Genomic DNA, 21,125 nt, shown 5'->3' on the forward strand with positions numbered 1-21,125 from the left:
GATGGGCAAGGCCTATATGACACAGGACTTTTGTGCCAGACAGAATAGGAAACAGGTGACAAAGGCTCCCAGCATCTCCCACCTGCATCAACAAAAGCATAAAATTCAGGTAGATTCACCTGAATGACAGAATTGCAAAGGATGAAAAAGACCATTTTGATCACTGAGTCCAATTTTGAAAGTAAACCAGTACCTACCTTCAGGATATCAGGAAAAGAATATCCACAAAGAGCACATGCTCATTCCCTTTGGGAATAAATCAGCACAAACTTCTGTGAAGCAACTCCTGCTGCAACGGCATCCTACTAAGATAGTTACCCTTCACTCCTTAGATTATCTGCTCAGTGACTGCCTTCAGTTTTAATTTTAGACAAAGAGCTGGACACATTATGTCAGTGAACTTGTTTAAAGCTTGCCTTGAGTTAAGGTGTAAAATGAAATGTTGTTTGGGGCCTATGTTACTGCTTATATATTATATATATTTCCTGCTGAAAGATCATAAAAAAAAAAGTGGTGCATTTTTTTCATTGGATTAAACAGATGCAATTGGTTTAGAATGCAAAACATCAACTTACCTTTGGTTTTGATTTTTACAGCTTTTTGCTGCTTGAATTCTGTCCCAAGTATGTCATAGAGAGCAGTTAATTCAATCAGTGCTAAAGAATAGACTTTCTTCATGTCCTGAGGGGCTAGGTCACCAATCTTTGTGGTACCTGTTTTGTCCTTCGGCAGTCTGAAATTCTAAAAGTAGAGAATGGCAGCAGAGTAAATAATCTAAGTCATGACAAATTACTTAGCTCAAAGGCTGTGCTTCCTTCAGGGTACAAACTTTCATCATGAAGCTGGCTGTTACTGACTAAATCAAAGGAGAATCCCACAAATAGGTTAAAAAGCAGATGATCATAAAATTATAGGAAGATTTAGGTTCCCAGTGACTTCTGGAGGTCACTTAATTCAATTGCTGCTCAAAGCAAGGCTAAGCTCAAAGTCTGATTGTTGCTGTTCAAATTAATTTTGAAAATGCCCAATAACCCCTGTGGGAACCTGTTTCAGTGTGGAATGCTCTCATGGACAACAATTTCACCATTAGTCATTTGTGTCCATTAACTCTTGTCCTTTTACTTGGCACCTCCAAGAAGAATCTGTATTTGTCATTGTCCTGCTTGCAACCATATATTCCCGCTCCACCTTCTACATCTTTTTCCAGTTGATAGTGGTGGAAATGGCTGTCCATGAACAATCCTGTGCATATACAATTTGGATAGAAATCCTTCTGCATTTGTGCAAACAAAATATAATATTTGGCTGCCATACAAATAATAATAAATTTAGGAATGGGGATACTTAATCATGGCTCCTTTCTACTGCACTAGATACTCAGAGGCTGCAGTCAGAGATCAATATAAGTAATTTAGTTGACTTCCCAACTCATTGAACTTTCTAACTCCATCTCGCACCTGCAGGCTTCTAAGTATGCATGACTCAGAGCAGGAAGCTTGACAAGACTTTCTTCCACTTGGAAAGACATATTATACTCATTAATTATTTTCTTACCCTGTGCAAACCCAGCAATAGCAGAGCTGAATTGCTGGTTATGGTACATGACTACAAGGGCACATGCTAAAACATAAACATAATTTACAAAAGGTAGATGACTAGCCAGTTCCCCACCCTGAACTTTCATTGACTTCCACAAACATGTCTGCTTAAAAATAGCTGCTGATGATAAAGGACCAACCAATATATTGCAGATTTAAATAAGTAACTCTCTTCCTTTTCCTATCACTTTGCAGCTCCTTTTGTAACTGAAGAAGAAATCCCATAGCCACGTCTTTGAGCAATCCTTCACATGCCTGGCCAGAAGTAGAGCTAATGTATGTATTATGCATATATACAGAAGTTAGAGCACAGCTTTTATCTCCTTGTTATAGGCTGCATTAGAGAAACATGACTCAAACACTTTAGAATCCATCTCTAAATATCCATTAGTGTCTGGTTTATAATGTTTAAACTAGGATACATGGGGTAATTACTACTTGAAGAACTGCACAAGCCCTTATCTAAATTAAGTGTTTGAAGAACTGGGAAACATTATTTCAGAAACTGTGTTTACTCAGACATGTTTGCATACAGTGTTAGGAAAAAAAAAACCCAAAAACAACAAGACAGTTTTCATTGCAGTCATTAGTTATATGCACATGTTACATGTTCATGAAATATTAGGCAGAGAAAGATCCTAAGAGAGATTTCTGAGGATCAATAACAAAATCCCTTGGAGGATTTTCTTTTGATTTTTTTCTGGATTCATTCCAAAAGAGCCTTTTTTTATTAAGAGTTGGAAAAAAAAACTGAGTTCAAATTAATCTTTAATTTCCTGCCATTTGACTTCAGACCTCTAATTGCTAGAGATAATTCTGTTCTTCATTCTCATCCTTCACCTACCCACATAAGACCACTGCATAAGGTTTATATAGGAATCCACCAACCCTTTTTATATTACAGCAGAGCTTTTTATTAGAGGTAAAGCATCTCACCTCAGATAATAGAAAAAGGGGATGTAAACAAATGAAGCAAGGATAGAGTGGTACAACCACCACTAAGCCTTAGTCTAGCTTAATATTAGAAGTTCATTTTTGCTTACATATAGAGTGCGTTTTTGCAGACACACAAGTACATAAACAGGCATAAATATAATTATTCTCATGTTATTGAGCATACTATTCCCAAAAATCAGTTACCTTAAGAACTTCTATCTCTACAAAGCTAAATCTGACAATGTTCTTCTAAATCTAATTGACTCAGTCTCAGATAAATATCACCTAAATAGTACCTCTAGCTAAAAATAAAGAGGAATAAATAAGAAACCTACCGGGAGAAGAGTGTCACCCCCTCCAGCTTTGTATATTTTGCCTGCTGAGCTCTCTTTGAGATTAGCTGCCTGTTCTGAAAATGATATCTCCAAATTGATGTCAGTGTCTGAAGATGGCATGTCTTCAAGCAGGCTCTTCTGTTCATCTGTTCCAAGACTGAACTTTGGACCTGAAAACACCATAAAAAAAAAGCTAAAAATCAACAGCAGCACAACTGAGCACCACTCAGTGCATAAGAGTAAGTTTTAAACCAAGTAGAAATTAATGCTGTGCAAGCAATGGACATTCTGATTGCAAAGTCACTGTTCCTGTATTTTTTATGTCAGTCAAAAATTTAGCTATTGACAAGGGTTCAACTTTTGTAGGTTTCCTTCGATAACTTTGCCAAGGAATGGGGTTTTCTCTCCTATTTATCTATTATGAAAAGATAAACAAACAGCACTCCCAGAATCTTGCAAAGCCAAAGAGCTTTGGCATCAGAAGTTTCTTGCCATCAATTTCTAGTCTCAAAGTCTGTAACATCCTGCAAACAAATCAGCACATTTTTCAGCTGCTAGAATTTCAAAAGCAATGGAGAATATGTCCTCTGTGACCCAAAGCATTAACATCTGGAAATAACAGGGAGCACGTAGACCATAACTTTGTTCCATTATTCCTGTTCTCACCTCAGTCTGAAGAGTCTAGATTCCTCAAAACAGTTTCGACATGTTTCCATGATACAGAGAAGGACTAAGTACACAACAATGGCCTTACTTCTCTTTCTTTGTTCCTTAAAGGAATCAAACACTAGACAAATTTAGAACATTTTTTGTTAAAGGAATAAAGAATCAAAAAAGGGAGGATGTTCTGCTTTCAGAAAAAGAAGCTTCCCAATTTCACAGTAAATCAACCACTGTCTGAAGTTAAAACACATTGTGAAAGAAGCAAGAAAATTATACAGTAAAAAACAGTATTTACTAGAAAACATATAAGTCTAAGAAAGCTTTCAGTCTCTCCACCATCCTTCTCATGATATCTATCCAAAAGGATATATCAGGGAATTGGTTTCTTTTGCAAGATATTACAGAATCACAGAATCATAGCAGGTTTCCATACTACAGAAGAGTAAAGTCACAGAATAAATAAGGTTTAAAAAGACCTTTGAGATCATGGAGTCCAACCTATGACCAATCATCCCCATGTCAACGATGGCTCTAAGTGGTGTGTCCAGTCTTTCTTTAAACACCTCCAGGGACTCCACAACAATCCTAGGCAGTCCATTCCAATATCTAATCAGCCTTTCTGTGAAGAACTTCTCCCTAATGTTCAACCTAAACCTCTCCCGGCACAGCTTGAGGCTGTGTCCTCTTGTCCTGTTGCTGCCTGGGAGAAAGACCAACCCCCACCTGGCTACAGCCTCCTATCAGGCAGTTGTAGAGAGGGGTAAGAGTCTCCTGAGCCTCCTTTTCTCTAGGCTAAACACCCCCAGCTCCCTCATCCTCTCCTCATAAGACTTGTGCTCCAGACCCTTCACCAGGTCTGTTACCCTCCTCTGGCCATGCTCCAGACCGTCAATGTTCTTCCTGCATTGAGAGGTTCAGAACTGGACACAGAACTTGAGGTGTAGCCTCTCCAGTGCTGAGTACAGAGGAAGAATCACTTCCCTAGTCCTGGGACCATGATTCTGCCACTGGCTCCTACTCACACAAGACTGCAGCCTGTTCAAAGCTAATATACCACAAGTGTAGGAAAAGTGGACGGAAATGGACATGAGCTCTGAAGGAGAACCATGAGCAATGTTTTGGTGTAAGAATGTTGTGCAACATAATAAACTAATTTTTTTACACAGTTTTGGGAAACTTTTGTATGGCCTAGAGTAACTACCTTAAGTCAAGACAGAAAAAAATTCCCAGAAAAAAGTTACAGGTACAGCAAAAGCTGATTCTGAAGCAGGGGAAAGCCTGCAGATAGGCTGATTAAGAGGAGCCAAGGAAGTGATGGTATCAGTGGTCTGTAATAGAACTGAGCTGCAAGCACACAATCCAAACAACATATGAAGCAGGAAGTTAAGAAAATAATTACAGCAACTCGACAATTTTTCTAAGTTATATCTACATCTTATTTAAAAACACAAAACTATTCTCTGACAGTATTTAAATCAAGTCCTGAAAATAACCTCAGTCAGCCAGGGCAAAACTCAGGGGACCTGACAGGCAAATGGCTGAAGCCACCACAGCCACTTTCTGGTAAGGCACCGTGCTTTACACCATTCCCACATCAAAGTACTTACCTAAGCTGAGACACTTTCAGGGAGAGAAGGTGGATTTGAGTTAATGCTTTGACTCTATTTACAACCAAGCAATGCTGTGAGAAGTAGAACAGAACATTTTCATGTTCTGTCAGTTGTGTGTTACTCATCACTTGTTTTTTCCAGAGTGGCTTCTGCTCACTTTCCACAAACCTCAAAATGCCTAGGGCATACGCTAAAGATTAAGCTGATCTTGAAACAAGAGCTGCTCCTTTTGGTAAAGAGATATCCAAGTCCTCAGGAAGCAAACACATCCAAGGTCAAATTCATCCCTGACTCTGATCCTTGGCATCCCGGAGTGTATATCTGTATATATCATGTTAAACTCTTCAATGCATCCATACTGAATGAAAAGAGTTTCCTGTCCCCCCAAAACTTTTGTCATGCTAATGTGGCCTATACCTGACCTACATACTTCCCACCAGCCTAGGAGAGATCTGATGTTAACAAACAAAAAGCAGTAGCTCCTGTTTCAGTCCTCTGGTCATACGAAGGTGTCATGTAAAGCAGATGTCTCAGTAATGCTCTGCACATTTTAAAGATCTAGAAGTGTTGCTGTTCTGGGGAGTCTTGTCTTGGTTGTATAGCCTTGCTGCCATTGTTGTACACTCCTGAACTAGTAAGAAGCTGTAAGAGGAAGCAGCCTTGGTGTTCTGCCAACCTGTCAACCACATGCTATATTTAATGAGAGAATGCAAATGTGCTACAGAAAAATGCAAATATTGTCGATGAGGATGTGGAAACCATATTTTACATTAATTCTGTACCCTTCCCATAGTTCACAGAGCTATTTAAAGATTACATAAAATGATGGGAATTCTTCAGGAATAAAACAAAGAAACATTGCAAGTATCAACTGTGCTACATCCCAGTTTTGCAAGGGAATCTTGAGTATACACCAACGGAGCTAAGCTGACAGATCTTAATTTATGACTGGAAAGGTAGAATGATTTTTTCTTTGACTGACAAAGCATTTCTCTAAAATGCTAGTTCATATATGGTTATAAATTGAAAATAAAAAACCTTGTAATCATTTCACTGACAGCATTACTTTGGCTATAGGATCCTCATTTATCATGTATGATGAAAAGCAAAGCCAAACTCTTTAATTAAAAAACACCAGATTACAGTTTTTCTCCTTATCAAGAAGCAAACATTACTGCTCTTTACCCTTGTATTACACACAGTATGCACAATTTGTTCATCCATTCTCTAGATTGTTATGTTTTGAATCTGCTCTTATACAGAGGTTTTATCTGTTATTCTTCCCCTGTAACAAATCCTAAGTTCATAAAAACAACTGCAGTCATAGTAAACTGACTTTTGCTATTCCCCTACTTAAGCTAATAAGTGTTTAGCTTTTCATATGTTTTATTTCCATTTTATTTCTTGAGCTGTCTTAACCAACACAGTTATTTACTCTTTTCCCAGGATTCCAAAGAAAATGACTTCTTTTCTTTTGTGTCTATTGAACATATTCCTAGCTTTGCAGGCCTTTAGTGAGTGTCATGGATTGTTAAAACGATAATACCTTTTGAGAGCTTAATAAATTACTCCGAATTTTCTTTTTGTTTCCTGTAGACACACTCCATACCTACATGAAACAAAGGCACTTATTATTCTGTGAGTTTGCATATATTATTTAGTCAAGAAAAAAGGTGTGTTGGACTGGTTAGAAAGGAGAAATGGGAACGGCTTCACACAGCCCAGGCATGCTCTAAAGGCAAACTACTAACAACTTCAGTCTGGCAGAATCACTTGGGAATGCAGCATTCAAATATCCCATTAGGAACAGTTATCACCTTTGGAGTATGGCCAAAAAGAGATTTTTACCATAAAAATTTTAAGATGTCTCAATTTAGGCTTTTTGTCTTTAATGTCTAAGACGATGTTCATATTTTTTCAGGTAAAACTGGGACTACTTCTCTGTCAAACAGGGTTTCCATTTTAAAATAATGCCCTTGGATTTGGATTTCATAAATATTTAGTACCTCTGAAATATCAGGCACTGTTTACTTTTTGCCTTAAATTCATTCACTGTTTGTTTAACACTAATGTACTTATTCTGGAGGAAAGATCATAGCACAGCATTGGACCAGATGCATGCTTTTAACACCACCAAGCTTGCATGGTTTGACTGCAGATGGAACTGAGTTTTTCTTCCTGCTCCAATCTCGGGAGCAGAGCCCATTGTAGCACGTTGACTAGAGCAGGAGTGTATCAGGATGTGAGCAGGCTGCATTTGCCATCCACATCACCATCTGTGCTGAGGAGAGCTAGCATATGGGATTTGCGTTTCAGAACTTCCCATTTGTGAAGAGTTCATCAGGGCCACAGGGAAAGAAAGAAGCAGATGTGATAAAAACTCTGTAATAATTGCTTGGTAATTTTCCAGCTCTGAATCCTACAGTGAAGTTTATTGACACAAGCACCAGGCATCTCTTCCTTCCCTTGTGCTGAACCAGCAGTCTGGCAGTCCTCCCAATTTTTTTACTGTTCTGATTGGAGTGAGGTTTGCTGAGAGGGCGGGAGGGAAACACACACTTCTGGAAACACATAGATTCAGTGTTATTGAGGGCTGGTTTATAGTCATGTCTCCCACTTCAACTGCCATGCATATTCTGTATTGTCCATTGCTGTCTTCCAAGTCTAATTATGAAGTAACAATTTTTCCAAAATACTACTGGTCGGTGTTCTAGAACTGAAGCAGAACTTTATTGGTGGCTTTATTACAGCTAACTAACTTGGAATAGGTAACTTGACCTGCCTGCTTAGTGTGGGTATAGGGTTCAGTGTAACATCTATGTGCTATCCAGTCCTCCAGAAGAAGTAAAAACCCCAATATATAAACAAAGCAGAACAACAGTGCAGCATCTTAAAACTTAAATAGCTGTATCTTAAAACTTAAATAATCTGATCTCTACAGGGGTAGGTAGGGTGATACAACAGATACAGTGCAACCCTTACTTTGAAGAAACCCAACATGGCAGGACAGTTATCCTTTTACTATTGGACCTGAAGAAGAGCAGAAAGCTCTGTCAAAGTCTTTCATTGGAAGTCATACTCTCAAAACACAAACTGTCAGCTGAGGACTTCTGTGATGCACTATCCTGATACTGAGAGGAAAGGGTCTTCCATGGATACTGCACCTCTCTTTTGTGAGAACATGCCACTGAACACAACCTAGGCACACATTTCCATTTTCCTTGAAAAGGTAAACAACCTTTTTTTCTTTAATCCTTTAAGCTACAGGTATATAGCCAGTTCTCACAATTTTTTTGATGCTTGAGTCCAGCCAGTTCTCTTTTTTTATTTATTGCTTACAGCCCATGTGGTTTTATTCTTTTGTATGTACTGATGAGTTTATGCATAGACCTTCATTTCCCATACTGTACAGTAGAGACAGACGAAAAGCGATAAATTAAGCATCAGAAAAAATCTGAACATAAGCTACAAGAGAAGACTTCTCTCAGACAGCTTGATTATAAGTTGATCCCTGATAATAAACAGGGTTTCTCAGGTGGCTCAAAGGATACGACCTACAGGCACACTTAAAATTTTACACACCAACAATTCAGTCCAGAACAGGTTTCTCATTATAATTTAATTTTGCTGAAAAGTTATTTAAAATATGGACCCATGTACTATCCTGTGTAGTTGAACACCTACAAACCAAAAGAAAAACAAATAAAATAGAGAGTAATTTGACATTACCTTTTGTTCCATCATGTGTTTCATTTTTGTTTTCACTTGTTCTCACAGTTGAAGGTTCACTTCCATCACAGACCTAAGAAAGGAACAATAAATATGCATGCCTATAAAAATCTAATGCATGGTTGTAGAAACTCTTTTGACTCTGTGTGGGATTAAAATACACATTCCTGCAATTCAGGGGTATGCAAAAGTACATCTCTGTGTTTCAACAGAAAACCCCTTGCCAAAGTCTAAGGGGATCTGAAACCTAGATAATTAAAAGAAGAAGTAATTAGTCAATTCCTCTTCTTCCTAGAAGGCTACGTGGGTGAATGACTTTATTTTCCACAGTGCCAAGAATAAGAAAACACAGTCTGACCTGAAGCTGCAGTTTGCATTAGAAAGGATATGGAATGGGAATCTGGAGGAGATGTTTTGACTGACTTAGACCAAGTTCCTTTCTCTTGAAAAAGCTTACATGGCTGCCTCCCCTAGAGAGCAATCCCACTCCTTTTGCAGGGCAGCCTGACATTATCTGTACTTACAGCTTAGATTTCCAACAACAAAATCAGGACACTTTGAAGAGATGAAGAATGGGAAAGAATTAGAACCATCCTCTCCTTTCTGTAACACTGCCCTACCCAGTCTCAAGATGTGACATTTTGTGAATTGGATGACACCAACTATGGACAAAATATTTCAGAACATGTAGAAAATCTATGTCCATATAAATGGGTATATGTAGACTCATATACATTTTTACACACATACAATTTTTACTTTTTTGCAACACAAATTAACAATGAATATTTAGCACACTGTGTTTCTACTTGTATTTTACTTAATCACTTTATAACTCCATTCTTACTGAGAAGACAAATGCAAGTTTTAAAGATTTATCCAACTGGCACAATCTGTATTTTCACCTCTTTTTTTTTTTTTTTTTTTTTTTTTTTTTTTTTAAATCAGAGAAGTTACCATGATTGCTGAGAAAATTCTCTGTTTCACAAAGCAGCAGAAGCAGAATGGGAAGCTGTCAAGGTACCAAAAGCCTAGCTGATCTTTGGGAATATGGCAGGAAATTCAGGAGAAACATTAACACAATTGTTGTGTTGATGCAAAACATCAACACTATTGTTTCACCTTTCCTCCTGCTTTCCTCCAGATGAAGGGAGACTACAGGATTTTAAGAGGCTATTATTAAACTGGAATGACTTCATACCGCTGCAGGTGGCTTCAGTCCTCTTTTGTTATATAAAAAGCTTTCTAATGATGGGTGAGTAACAAAGCAGTGAGACAAGTTACCTAGGGAGGTAGTGGAAGCTACTTCCCACAGCCTTTTGGTGACAAATTTGGTGAATAACCAGAAGCAATGATTTCTGAACAACTATCTTGCTTTGGAGAAAGGAATGAAGTACAAGTTTAAGGACCTATACTTGCATTACTTTGTTTCTGTCAAGGAGACAAGTTTAGAAGGATTTTTCCCCCCGCAATATTTTCATATTTAATAAACAACCATTTGTTTTATACATCTAAATACCTAAAATAATTTGTCTTCTCAATAGTGTCTTCAGTATCAAAACATGTAGCTTAAGAGAAGAAAAATCTATTGAACACTGTGACGTAGGATTTTCAAACATTACAGTATGTAGCTTACTGTAGTCCTTACTTATATAGGAACATGAATATTTCTTGTGCTTTACTGAAATGAAAAAAAAAGAGAAATTATACTGCTTTAAGCTACATGATATTTTACCTAAATTGCTCTGCTATTAGATCTTATAATTTTTAGATAGAGTCAATTACAAATCAGATCCCAGGGAGCCTTTATGGAGTTAATATCTCTTTTGCAACCACAGGCAAAGCAGAACAGTGAAAGGGAAGTTGTGCCTCCAGAGCACACCACTTCCCCCACTACACTTCAACTGAGTTTAGAAGGAGTTGCTGAAGGAGAGGAACCTGTTGAGGGAAGGAGGAAATTAAATCACATCAAAACTCACCGTGCTTTCCATCACCACAACCACTGCACTTAAAGGCAGTGTCAGCAGTGAGAAAAAGGGACAGAAATGAGGTCAGATAACCCAGTCATGCCATAAGGTCTCATTCTTATGGCTGAAGATCTCAGTGCTCTGAGGGAGCAGAGAAGACACACATCCCTCTCCATGGAAAAGGAATTCTAATCAGAGTCTCCATTTCCCTCCTTCCCCTTTCCTGTATATGGGAAAGGAATTGTCTTCAATATCCCATGACGGGAAACTGGGACCCTTCGGGGCCTGTTGGAGTAACTTCCCATACACAGTTTAACACACACATAGGGCCCTGGGAGTTAGTAGGGGTTTACACTCCAAGCTGATAGGCATAAAAACCTAGCCAAAACCAAGAAGGTTACGCTAATGCCCCATTTCCCCCTTTTTTTATAAACAAACAATCAAAAGCACCAGTAAGTAAGAGGTAACCATTCAAAGGTAGGCTTGTGGTAGCACTTTGGGTGATTGTTGTGATGAGTTTCACATCCATGTGAAAAATAATTCTAATTAAAATGAGCAGTTGTTTTATTCATGACCTTTAAGTAAGATGAGGCCAATATACTTCTTTAGAAATACTAAAATTGCTTAATGTGATGTTGAATCTGGACAAACACCATCCCTGAAAATTCAGTGAAAAATTCCCTTGGAAATCAGTGAACTTGAGCACAAATCTTTTGGAAATATCCCTTTCATGTGCCACTCTGCTCTTCCCCCATCTGTACGTGTCCCTCTCTTCTCTCTGCCAGAATCAAACAAAACAACCAACATGAACTCACTTTTCCCTTTGCGTCATTTTGTAGCCTGAAGATATCTCTGACATCAGGAATCTGGTGCTGTTTGTTTCTTTTCCTCATGGTTTGTGTGACAGTCTCTACTCGCTTTTCCACCGCCGCTTTCTGGGTTCGGGTCAGGGTGGATAAAAACACCATGCTTTCCAGCGAGTCGCCAGAGCTCTCTCCAAACAGATTCGATAAACCTGCCTCCTTCAGCCATTCTTCTTCTAGTTCTCCCTCTGAGCAATTTGAAGAGAAAAAAGCAGAAACATTGACTTTCTAGTACTGCCAAGCACATTGGATTTTAATGACATGGCACAGTTAATATAAGTCACAGAGAAGTACCAAGGGGATACACAATTAAGAATTACTTACACTGTCATGACTTGGAAAAAAGCTATTGTTTCTAAGGAGTCTCAAAAGGTTTGCTATATGATATCAAAGCTTTTAAAGTAGTTAATCCAATACAGATTGCTATGTGGAAATCCTTATAATAACCTACAGCACTTCTATTAAAATCATATACCATTTTATAAATGTATCTGAATAAAAATGTGTACGGGGAAGCCTGAAAGCCAGATCAGTGCTGCTCCACTGATTTTTAGTTCAATACTCACTCTTTTTTAGCTTTCTTACTGACATGGTTCTGCCCACTTTTCTTGATACATTAATTCTACAACCTTCCACTAGCTCAATTTAACGAAGGACAAATCAGCCTACATGAGTCACCTTAATGCTATTTTTTCAATTCTTATGACATGGTCTCCAGCCTGCTGACAGGCCACAAAACAATTTTTGCTTTAGTCTTAGAGCTGATAAGGTATCCTTTATTGACAGATCACTGCATATGAAAGAAGAGAAAGCTGTTAAATATTGTCACCAATGGCAAAACTTCTGCTTCTGAAATCTGTATCACCCTAATGATATTTTCTATAAACACTAAGTTCTGTCTGTAGCAGTTGAGGTTGTGCTGAATACCAACAATTCTCTCAAATGTTTGAGCAATATTTCCATTTATCAGATACCTAAAAATACTCAAAAGCTGGCATGTCAACTTCACTTCTGCTTTTTTCTTTTTTTTGGATTTCATTTTACCACTGTGCCTAGAGCACACCTAAGTGGGCACCTTAATATTAACAGCATCCAGAAAACAACCACCAAAATTTAAGCATGAATTTTGCTATGGCTGTGCAGCCACATCCTGAGCCTCTGACAAAACTCTCAGGTTTTGTTATCAGGGCTGGAAAGAAGGGCTACACCCATGCCCCAGAGCAGCTGTGAGCAAGCTCTCTCTCTCCCCTGCCTTGCCTTTGCTTGGCTGAATACAGGCAGGTCCATCAGCCAGCTGCAGCATCCCACACGTTCAGGAGTCCTTGTGCCCAAGAGAGGCGCTGCACATTAGGCAAGGTGTGGGGCACAGCAACGCGTGCTGGAGCTGATAACTCAGCTGTGCTGACTCACTCGGGCTTCACGCCAGAGTCAGCCGCGGTAACCAGGGGGAAGAAGGCTACATATAAACCCAGTGGAAATGGTGGGGCTGGGGGTGCAGAGCCTAAAGGCACAGCCGCACCAATGAGCTGCAGTAAGAGAAGAGGTTTGTGTACTGCAGAACGATGGGCTCTGCTGCTCTGGACAAAGCCGCATGACTCCATCAGAAAACCCCCCAGTTTGCCGGTCACAAGTGTTGGGAACCTTGCTGCTTTCTCCAGGGACCTCGTTATGCTCTTCAGAGCAGTGACTTTTCAAAGTGCTTAGGGAGGCAGAAGAGCAAATCCCTTAGAAAGCTCATGGAGCACATTCTTCTCACTCATGTGGAGGCCATTCCATAATGCAAAATTGACTGTTTTAATTTATTGAGACTGTGGGTCTCTAAGAATGGGAGAGAGGCAGCTATTGCATTGTTAAAAAATAATTTTTGAGCGAAAACTGAAATTAAGGACATAACTCCTCTTTTATCTAAGAGGACACAAAAACAAAACAAAAAAAAAAAAAAAAAAAAAAGAAAAAAAATTGCCCAGCCTCTAAGACTATGCCCCAAGGAGTGGCCCATAATTCATGCTTCTGAGAAACACAAATAGTACAAGTGAACAATCACAACAGTTACAAGCATAGAAAGTTACTCACTAAACTTAAATCGGTTAATCATTGGCTTGTCTTCTAAAGCGTGAGGTTTCTATCCACAATAGCTACAATAATGAACAACATACACAAAGAGTGAAAGGGTAAGTTAGTTCAACAGTAAACTGCAAAGAGTTCAGTTGTTGTGATTTGCAAGCACAGGCACCTTTGTGATATTCTGCAAGTACCATTCAACGAAAAATCAGACTTTTACTTGTCTCTGATAAAACTGTCTTTCAGGGCACTGCCTGTCTCTGGTGATATGCATCAGAGGCAACAGAATTTTAAAAGCAGATGTTCAGGAAAGTGACTTCCTTTTTTGATCTGCATTAGGTAGGTGCCATGTCTTGAAATAAGATGTGAAGAAAAACCCCTAAATCAGCAAATTGATGAACATTGACAGAACAGATTTCATTACCATCTGGCTCTTTCACTACAAGTGCTACTCGTTCCTCGTGATTATTTCCTCTGGTTTCCTGGATGTTTTCAAGTTCTTTCCAGTAGTCATCCATAGACAGTTCATCCAAGGAGTCCTGGGATCCTGAGCGGTCAAAAGATGCTCCATCAGGGATCTTCTTGGAATGGTCATGGTTCATTGTATACTGTCCAGACCGACGGCTATAAACATAAATCAAAAAGAAATTTTTGGTTGACATCTTAAGACACAGAATGCATTAATGTGCATGAAGACACCATGAATTGTGTCAAAGTATCAAAGCAAACCCCTGGCAACAAGCAAACCAAGACATTACAGATTACTTTTAGTATCTGAAATGTATTTTTAATTTAATATTTCTGCTCTAGGTATCTCCCAATCTGGAACAGCATAGGAGTCAGTCTTAAAAAGGAAAAAATGAATCCAAATTCTAGTAATCCTCATTACATATACCTTCAATTCAACTCTCAAGAGTCAGGTCCACAAAATTCATGGCACGTGTCTTCCCAGAACCATCACTTAAAGAATTTTTCAAAAGTGCCTTTCTGCCTGAGTAAATTCTTACAGCTTGACAGTACAATTACTGTTTCCCTTTGCTATTCTTCTTTTATTTTTTATTAATATTTACTCTGGTATCTATGACCTTAATTACAGCTGGTCATTACTGACCAGCAGTAATTCTAACTGCAGTAGAATTACTGCAGTTACACTTTGTGAAGTAAACTGGAAAGTCCAAATGTTTAATAAAGACCATAGGAACTATTTGTTTCTATCTTGCCGCCTCTTTGACCGAATGCTTACCATTTTTATAGTTTGATGTCAGTGGTTTTTGGTTCACCTTGCCAAACATTTAATGCTAAAGCTTCCAAAAGGATCTTTCATCTTAAGTATAGCTGCAACTACAAAAAAGAAACCAACAAGCTGAAACCTCTAGGTGTCATTTTGACCTATTAAGTCACTGGCAAAAATGACCACTGACCTAGTAAAGAATTCAGCTTAAAAAGGACACAGGTTTTAATGATGTCATTGAAGTTATAGGTCACCCTTACAGTTAAATATACTAAATCAAAAGCTACAAACTGATTCAGATTATCAGTTGATTACATGAGTAGTAGCTGATTTAACTTCAGAGTTATCCCTACTTTTTGTAGAGGTAAGATTGGACATTGATGATTTTCCATAATCTTTTTCTAAACTACTGCTGTAACAATATTGTATTAAGAAATATCAATTTCTTTGTATTTCAGGAAGAGCTTCAAAGTACTGTATGTCTGAATCTGTCTCCACATTCTAAAAAAAGAAGACACAGTTTGGGGTTAAGTAATAAATACCACTCGTTCTTGAAGAAAAAAAAACATATCAAAGACCAAGCATTGTGGATTTATCACAATGTAAACATGGTAAATTAAATCCTACCTTCCTATCTAGCTGACTTGGCAAATTTATATAGTACTAAAATGAAAGTCTCTTGTCCTTACATTTTTTCTCAGGACAACTGACGCTTGTCAGCTGCCTCTAGGTAAAACAGCTATGCCTTTCTCTCTGAAGATAAGTTCCTCGTGTGTCCAAGTCACAAATCCTTTCACACCAGACATGCTTGATTTTTTGATAAGAAATACTAACCATATGGACTTTGCCTTTAAAAGTAAAGAGCCTTATGGAAGGACTCTTGAGTTTCTACACACCCTGTCTCTCTGATCCAAGTGTAAGTTAATAAATGACAATTAATCGCCAAGCTAATGTGCACCTCAACACCACTGCTTAACCTGCCCTTACTTGAAAGCTCAGGGGAAAAAAAAATCCAAAAACATTAAGGACTGATCAGATTTTGCATCAATGGCAATAACACCATCATGCTTGTAGTGCACATTACCCAGTAAATACAACTTCTCTGTGTAGCTACCTCAGTTCCTAAACTTCTCACAGGCGTGTCCCATGTGTGACCTGTGCTGCTTGCAAACTCAACACTTATCACTGCAGAAAGTTGTTCATGGAGTGGCAGTAAGTGTCCCCATCAGGCAGCTGGGGTGCTGAGCATGGTCAAAGCAGTACAGACATCCCAGCCCCTGACCAGCCTTCACTCCTCCTTCAGCTGGAGGTGCTCAGAGCAGACTGGGTCTCTCTCAAAAATACACTCTGGACACTTAAACTGCTGCCTGAAGGAACTCAAATTTCAGCTTATCATCACTCAGTTTAACCCTGTGGAGCTGCTCAGCAGCTCTTGGGTGGCCTTTTACCTTTGGAACAACCTGCTCTTACTGATCCACCTCAGCTGAAATTTAACCACCACCACACACCATGAAAAAAAAACTAACAGACGAATACATTACAAGCATGCACTTTGAGGAGCTCTGGCAGGCTGAGGTGAGATAGGCTCCAACATGCTGTGGCTCTGTGCCACACTGACAGGGCAGAGCTACTCCAATCCTTCCATAAAAGCCAGGCTTGTTACCTTCTCCAGACTAAATTCTGTCTCTGAGAAGAGAAGCCTGTGTCCTGAAATGCAGAGCTAACACTCAGCACAGAGCACTCAAGGCCATTTTCAGGGTCCTATGAACATTTGCTGTACATCACAAACACTCCATTAACTCTCAGACAGCATCCTGCCCTTCAGGCTCTGGTCACAGGGCTGCTTTGCTCCACCAAATATAAGTAGCTTTTCTTGCAAGGCTCTTCCTGGCCTGACCTTTCCACCTCTCACCAACAAACCAATACAGCAACTTCTAATTTTGAGCAGGCAATACTGCCATGCCTTCTTGTGAAAGCCTTCTGAGACAGTTCAACATCAATGACCATGGGATCCTGATGAGAAATATTAATACAAAAACCTCACCACTCTGCTGTGAACTTGGAATCTCTCCTTCAATATCTGTGTTGCTCTAGGCCCATTCTCAGCTGCCCAGCTCAACCCCAGCTCCAGCAATGCTTGAGCTCCTCAAGAATCAAGTGCTACACCACTCCCACTCCACTCACTGATTCCTTGTCTTACCTCATCAGACTCAATCAACTCCCTATACCCAGTACCTGTTTAGACCACAAACCTTTTCAAAGCCATCTACATTTGTTCATAGCCAGTTACATTTCTGTGGTTAGGACGAGAGAGATCAGGTTCAAAGAGAACAACTGCTAAAGCTCCAGCTGACAGAGTTGGATCAGATCCTTTTTTAACTTCACTTGGTTTAGAGTTTCTTGCCTTGCATACTGCACCAGAGAAAGATATTGGTGAAGCAGTATTTGGTGCATAATCTGCACAGCAATGGCTTCAGGCATCTTCATCTCTGTCTCTCCTATGAACCTTCCCCTGGGTACAAAAAGGCACAAACAGGACCTTTTGAAGATAATGATGACAGTCTTCATATGACAGGCTTGGTGTAGATGAAAAGAGAAAAAAAAATTTAATTTCATAGCATATGGGAAATAAGGTTGCCAATTAATATTTTTATTTTTAAATATCTGTTGACAAGAACAAGAATATGGGTTTTCTGCTGTGACCTTCAAAAAAATTCAACCCTTCTCCAAACTTATCCTCAGTAAGCATTTGTTGTATATTGCACAATAGCAATGCAGAGGTGGAAACGTTAAGACCAAGAAGAACAGAGAGAAGGGGAAAAGTAATCAGTCTTAGTAATAATATAAGGAATCTGAGACATCTTTTTAAATATACTTAATGCCACATTTATAGACTCATTAAAAATTATTTTAGAAGTATTTCAAATGCCCCATGTTACAAACTTTGAAATCTTGTAGAAAACTGATTTACAAAAAACTATCAGTAAGAAATAAATATGGCTCATGAAAAAAAAAAAAAAGCTATTACTGCAGTTGCAGGAAATAGGTTATTTCTTCACTACATTGTTGCTTTCAGGTGTCCAGTTTATGTACTTAAAATTTGAAAAATACAGCTGCTTTTCACAAGGATCTTAAAGGAGATCTCTTTTTTTCTCCTAGAAAATGTAAGGTACTGCTAACACACAATCACTTGAAGCAATTTTCTGGCATTTCAGATTACTAAATTGCAAGCTTACTCACCAGCAGTTTCATCATCCCCAGAAAACTCATATTTTTATTGAGGTCTCAACTAACAACACACTCAAACTCCATTAAAATCTTATTAACATTCTATTTCCACTTGTAAAATAGTTCACTCTTTAAATAGCTTTACAGGGAGCAGTGCAATTCTCTCATTTCCAGATGGCACAGTCAGTTCTGACCTCTGATACTCAGACATTGACCTTTGCAGCCGATGAGATTTTTGCCTGCTTATCTCAGTACAAAACAGAGCCCCCAGGCATAAAACTCATTCTTAAATATAGTTATTGCAGTGTTTTACCAGATTTAATATTCTTGTCCCAGCACCAGAGATACTTTTTTTTTATTGGAAACATCAAGGATGCAAGACGAAGCACTTTAGGTCTTCCAGAAGGAAGCCATTAAAAACAATTCCTGTAATGAACACCATTCATTACATTTACAAGGGAAAAAAACAGATTTGGGTTACTTTACTAAGTACTGATGTGCTTCATGTTGTGGCAAGTACTTAAAGCAGAAGAACTGTGTGCAAATTGATGCCTATATAACTTAGACCAAAGTTATAAGGTGCTTATATAGCTTGAGTTATAAGATATCAATATAACCTAATATATCTATATAACCTAATATCAATATACCCTAAATCATGACTTTTTAGATATCTATATAACCTGATACCTATATAACCTGATATAAATAACTTTTTATACAATGTAATGGCTAGTATATGGTTAACTAGTTTCTTAATGCCAAATAGACAAAAAAGGAAGAAAAAACTCACCAGGTGGATAGTTTTAGAGATAGGTAAGTATAGTGCTAATGAACACTTGGCAAGTGCAAAGCCAATTAGCCACAAAACAAAGAATTTAGGCCAGTTAAGTCTAGACAGACCAAGGAACACCGTAACTGGGCATGCTCCAAAGACAAAGCTGAAAAGTTCAGATGCAATACCTTGGAAGCCTTCATCAAAGACCCCTGATGACCCCAAACTGGGGAGATGCAAGCGCAGTGCAAAAGAATGATCTCATAACTGTGAGATCATATTATGTAAATTAGTTCTGACACATATGTGATGATGCTGTAGTGACACAGTGATACTAAGCAATACTTAGTGTATAAATACACCACGGCACTTGACAAGGGTGGGTGAGTTAAAACGAGATATCCCCCTCACCACCAGCTCTGTAATAAACAAATACCTGCTCTGTAGACATCGGTCTATGGGGATTTGTTTCCAGCCTATCTTTCATCAAATGTTTTTTTTCACAGAATTTCCTTTTGTAACCAACTGTGTCCTTTCTCAGCCTTTAAGAAAATATGACTCTTTACATTAATCATTTATTTATGGCATAGTAAAATTGTCCTTTTTTTTTCCATTTCTGTCACCCTGATTTTGATTTCCTCAAGAAACATTTTATAAAAGTGCAGCTGTCTGTATTCCTTATCTTCTTCCCTGTGAAAACTGAATTTCCCGTCTGTTCCACTGCCTTTTTAGCAGCTCATAATTGACATTTGTCATGTCTAAACTGCAACAGCTAGAGATTAATCAGTTTGTAAGGTGCACTTCCACTGGCATTTCAGATAAATTCTCTTTGCAGAAAGCTAATTTTGTCCATAATACCATTTTTCTCACTTGAGAATGAAAGACTATGTTGTGTTCTAAAACAGTGAGTGATGAGTAAAAATATAATCTTTGTCATTTTTGTAGTGCTAACCACTAATTTTGAATCGGAATATAACCTTTCAACGGAGTTTGGAGTTTGTCTTCCCAAGTAACCATTGCAGGTGATGGGGCTCTGCTCTCCTGGAGATGGCTGAACACCTGCCTGCCCATGGGAAGCAGGGAATTAATGCCTTGTTATTCTTTGCTTGGGTGCACAGCTTTTGCTTTCCCCATTAAACTGTGTCTATCTCAAACCCATGAGTTTTCTAGCTTTTACGCTTCCAATTCTCTCCCCAGTCCTGTTGGTAAGGGAGTGACTGAGTGGTGCTTGATTGCTGGCTGGGGTTAAACCACAACATCAAGCGATGCAATTATTTGTCAAACTGAACTATTACGTATCCTTAAACTGTACACTGAAAATACAATGTTTGGCCTTAAGAGTGTTTAAGTCCTAGCCATTAACCACTGCTGTTGGAATTCTTGTACAGGCAATGTCTTGAGCACTGCTGCCCTTTAGACACATTTTCTGGCACTGCAATAAACTAGCACTTTACTTAGAGTTACACAAAACAACAAAAACATATCTGACTACAGCTACATTACTGCAACAACTCTTGAAATGTCCATGCAAAGCGAGTCATAAAAGCTGTTTGTCAGTATTACTGCAGCCATACATCGAGCTGATAATGAGGCTCACTGATTCTGGACATCACACCAACACATGCTTAGATGTGTTAATCTGATAAACAAGACACAAAGACAGGGGGAGAAAAATAGGGTGGGTACTTGGCTCAGAGAGGTGAAGCCTGCTGCTCAAACTCATAGTGTAAATCAGTGACAGAAACAACAATAAATCTCAGATCTCTGGAGCCTTTCACTACTGGACCACTGAGTGTTAAAGACTGAGATCTGACCCCATGGCATACTGCAAGACACATAAAAGGAAGCTTTGCTTTTGTGGGTTTGTGATCGACTCCAGCACTGTGGCTATAAATAAAACAGCACTCTCAAACAACAATTATCTTGTTGACATAGGAGTTACAAAGTACAGTAATCTGTGTAAGTAATTTTAAGTTTAGTTAGTACAAAGGCTAGCTAAATTGAAAAAAACCAAAAAAATGCCAGCACTAGTACTGGTTCATTTTGAAAACTACTTACTGAGCAATCACTTCCATGAGACGCTGTGCCCTTAAATATAAATACAGGACTTCTTAAGTCCTCTCTAATCT

The 21,125-nt window shown here is 38.6% G+C and overlaps 1 protein-coding gene across 4 annotated transcripts in view; it reads right to left on the reverse strand.

Moving 5' to 3' along the window:
- The window catches only part of ARHGAP18 (Rho GTPase activating protein 18), a 91,918-nt gene that overhangs the window by 24,163 nt on the left and 46,630 nt on the right, over window positions 1-21,125 (reverse strand). For 3 of the 4 annotated variants that reach the window (XM_030267890.4, XM_030267889.4, XM_072926880.1), the window contains exons 2-6: window positions 14,187-14,386; window positions 11,654-11,889; window positions 8,872-8,944; window positions 2,870-3,039; window positions 576-741 (exon numbers count right to left, since the gene is read on the reverse strand). In XM_030267890.4, coding sequence (XP_030123750.4) covers window positions 576-741; window positions 2,870-3,039; window positions 8,872-8,944; window positions 11,654-11,889; window positions 14,187-14,386 — 845 coding nt within the window. Of the gene's footprint in view, window positions 1-575; window positions 742-2,869; window positions 3,040-8,871; window positions 8,945-11,653; window positions 11,890-13,774; window positions 13,837-14,186; window positions 14,387-21,125 lie in introns of those variants that run through there. The other variant, XM_012572648.5, reaches the window with a different exon arrangement.

The sequence above is a fragment of the Taeniopygia guttata genome, chromosome 3, assembly GCF_048771995.1.
Source record: "Taeniopygia guttata chromosome 3, bTaeGut7.mat, whole genome shotgun sequence".
Lineage (NCBI taxonomy): Eukaryota > Metazoa > Chordata > Aves > Passeriformes > Estrildidae > Taeniopygia > Taeniopygia guttata.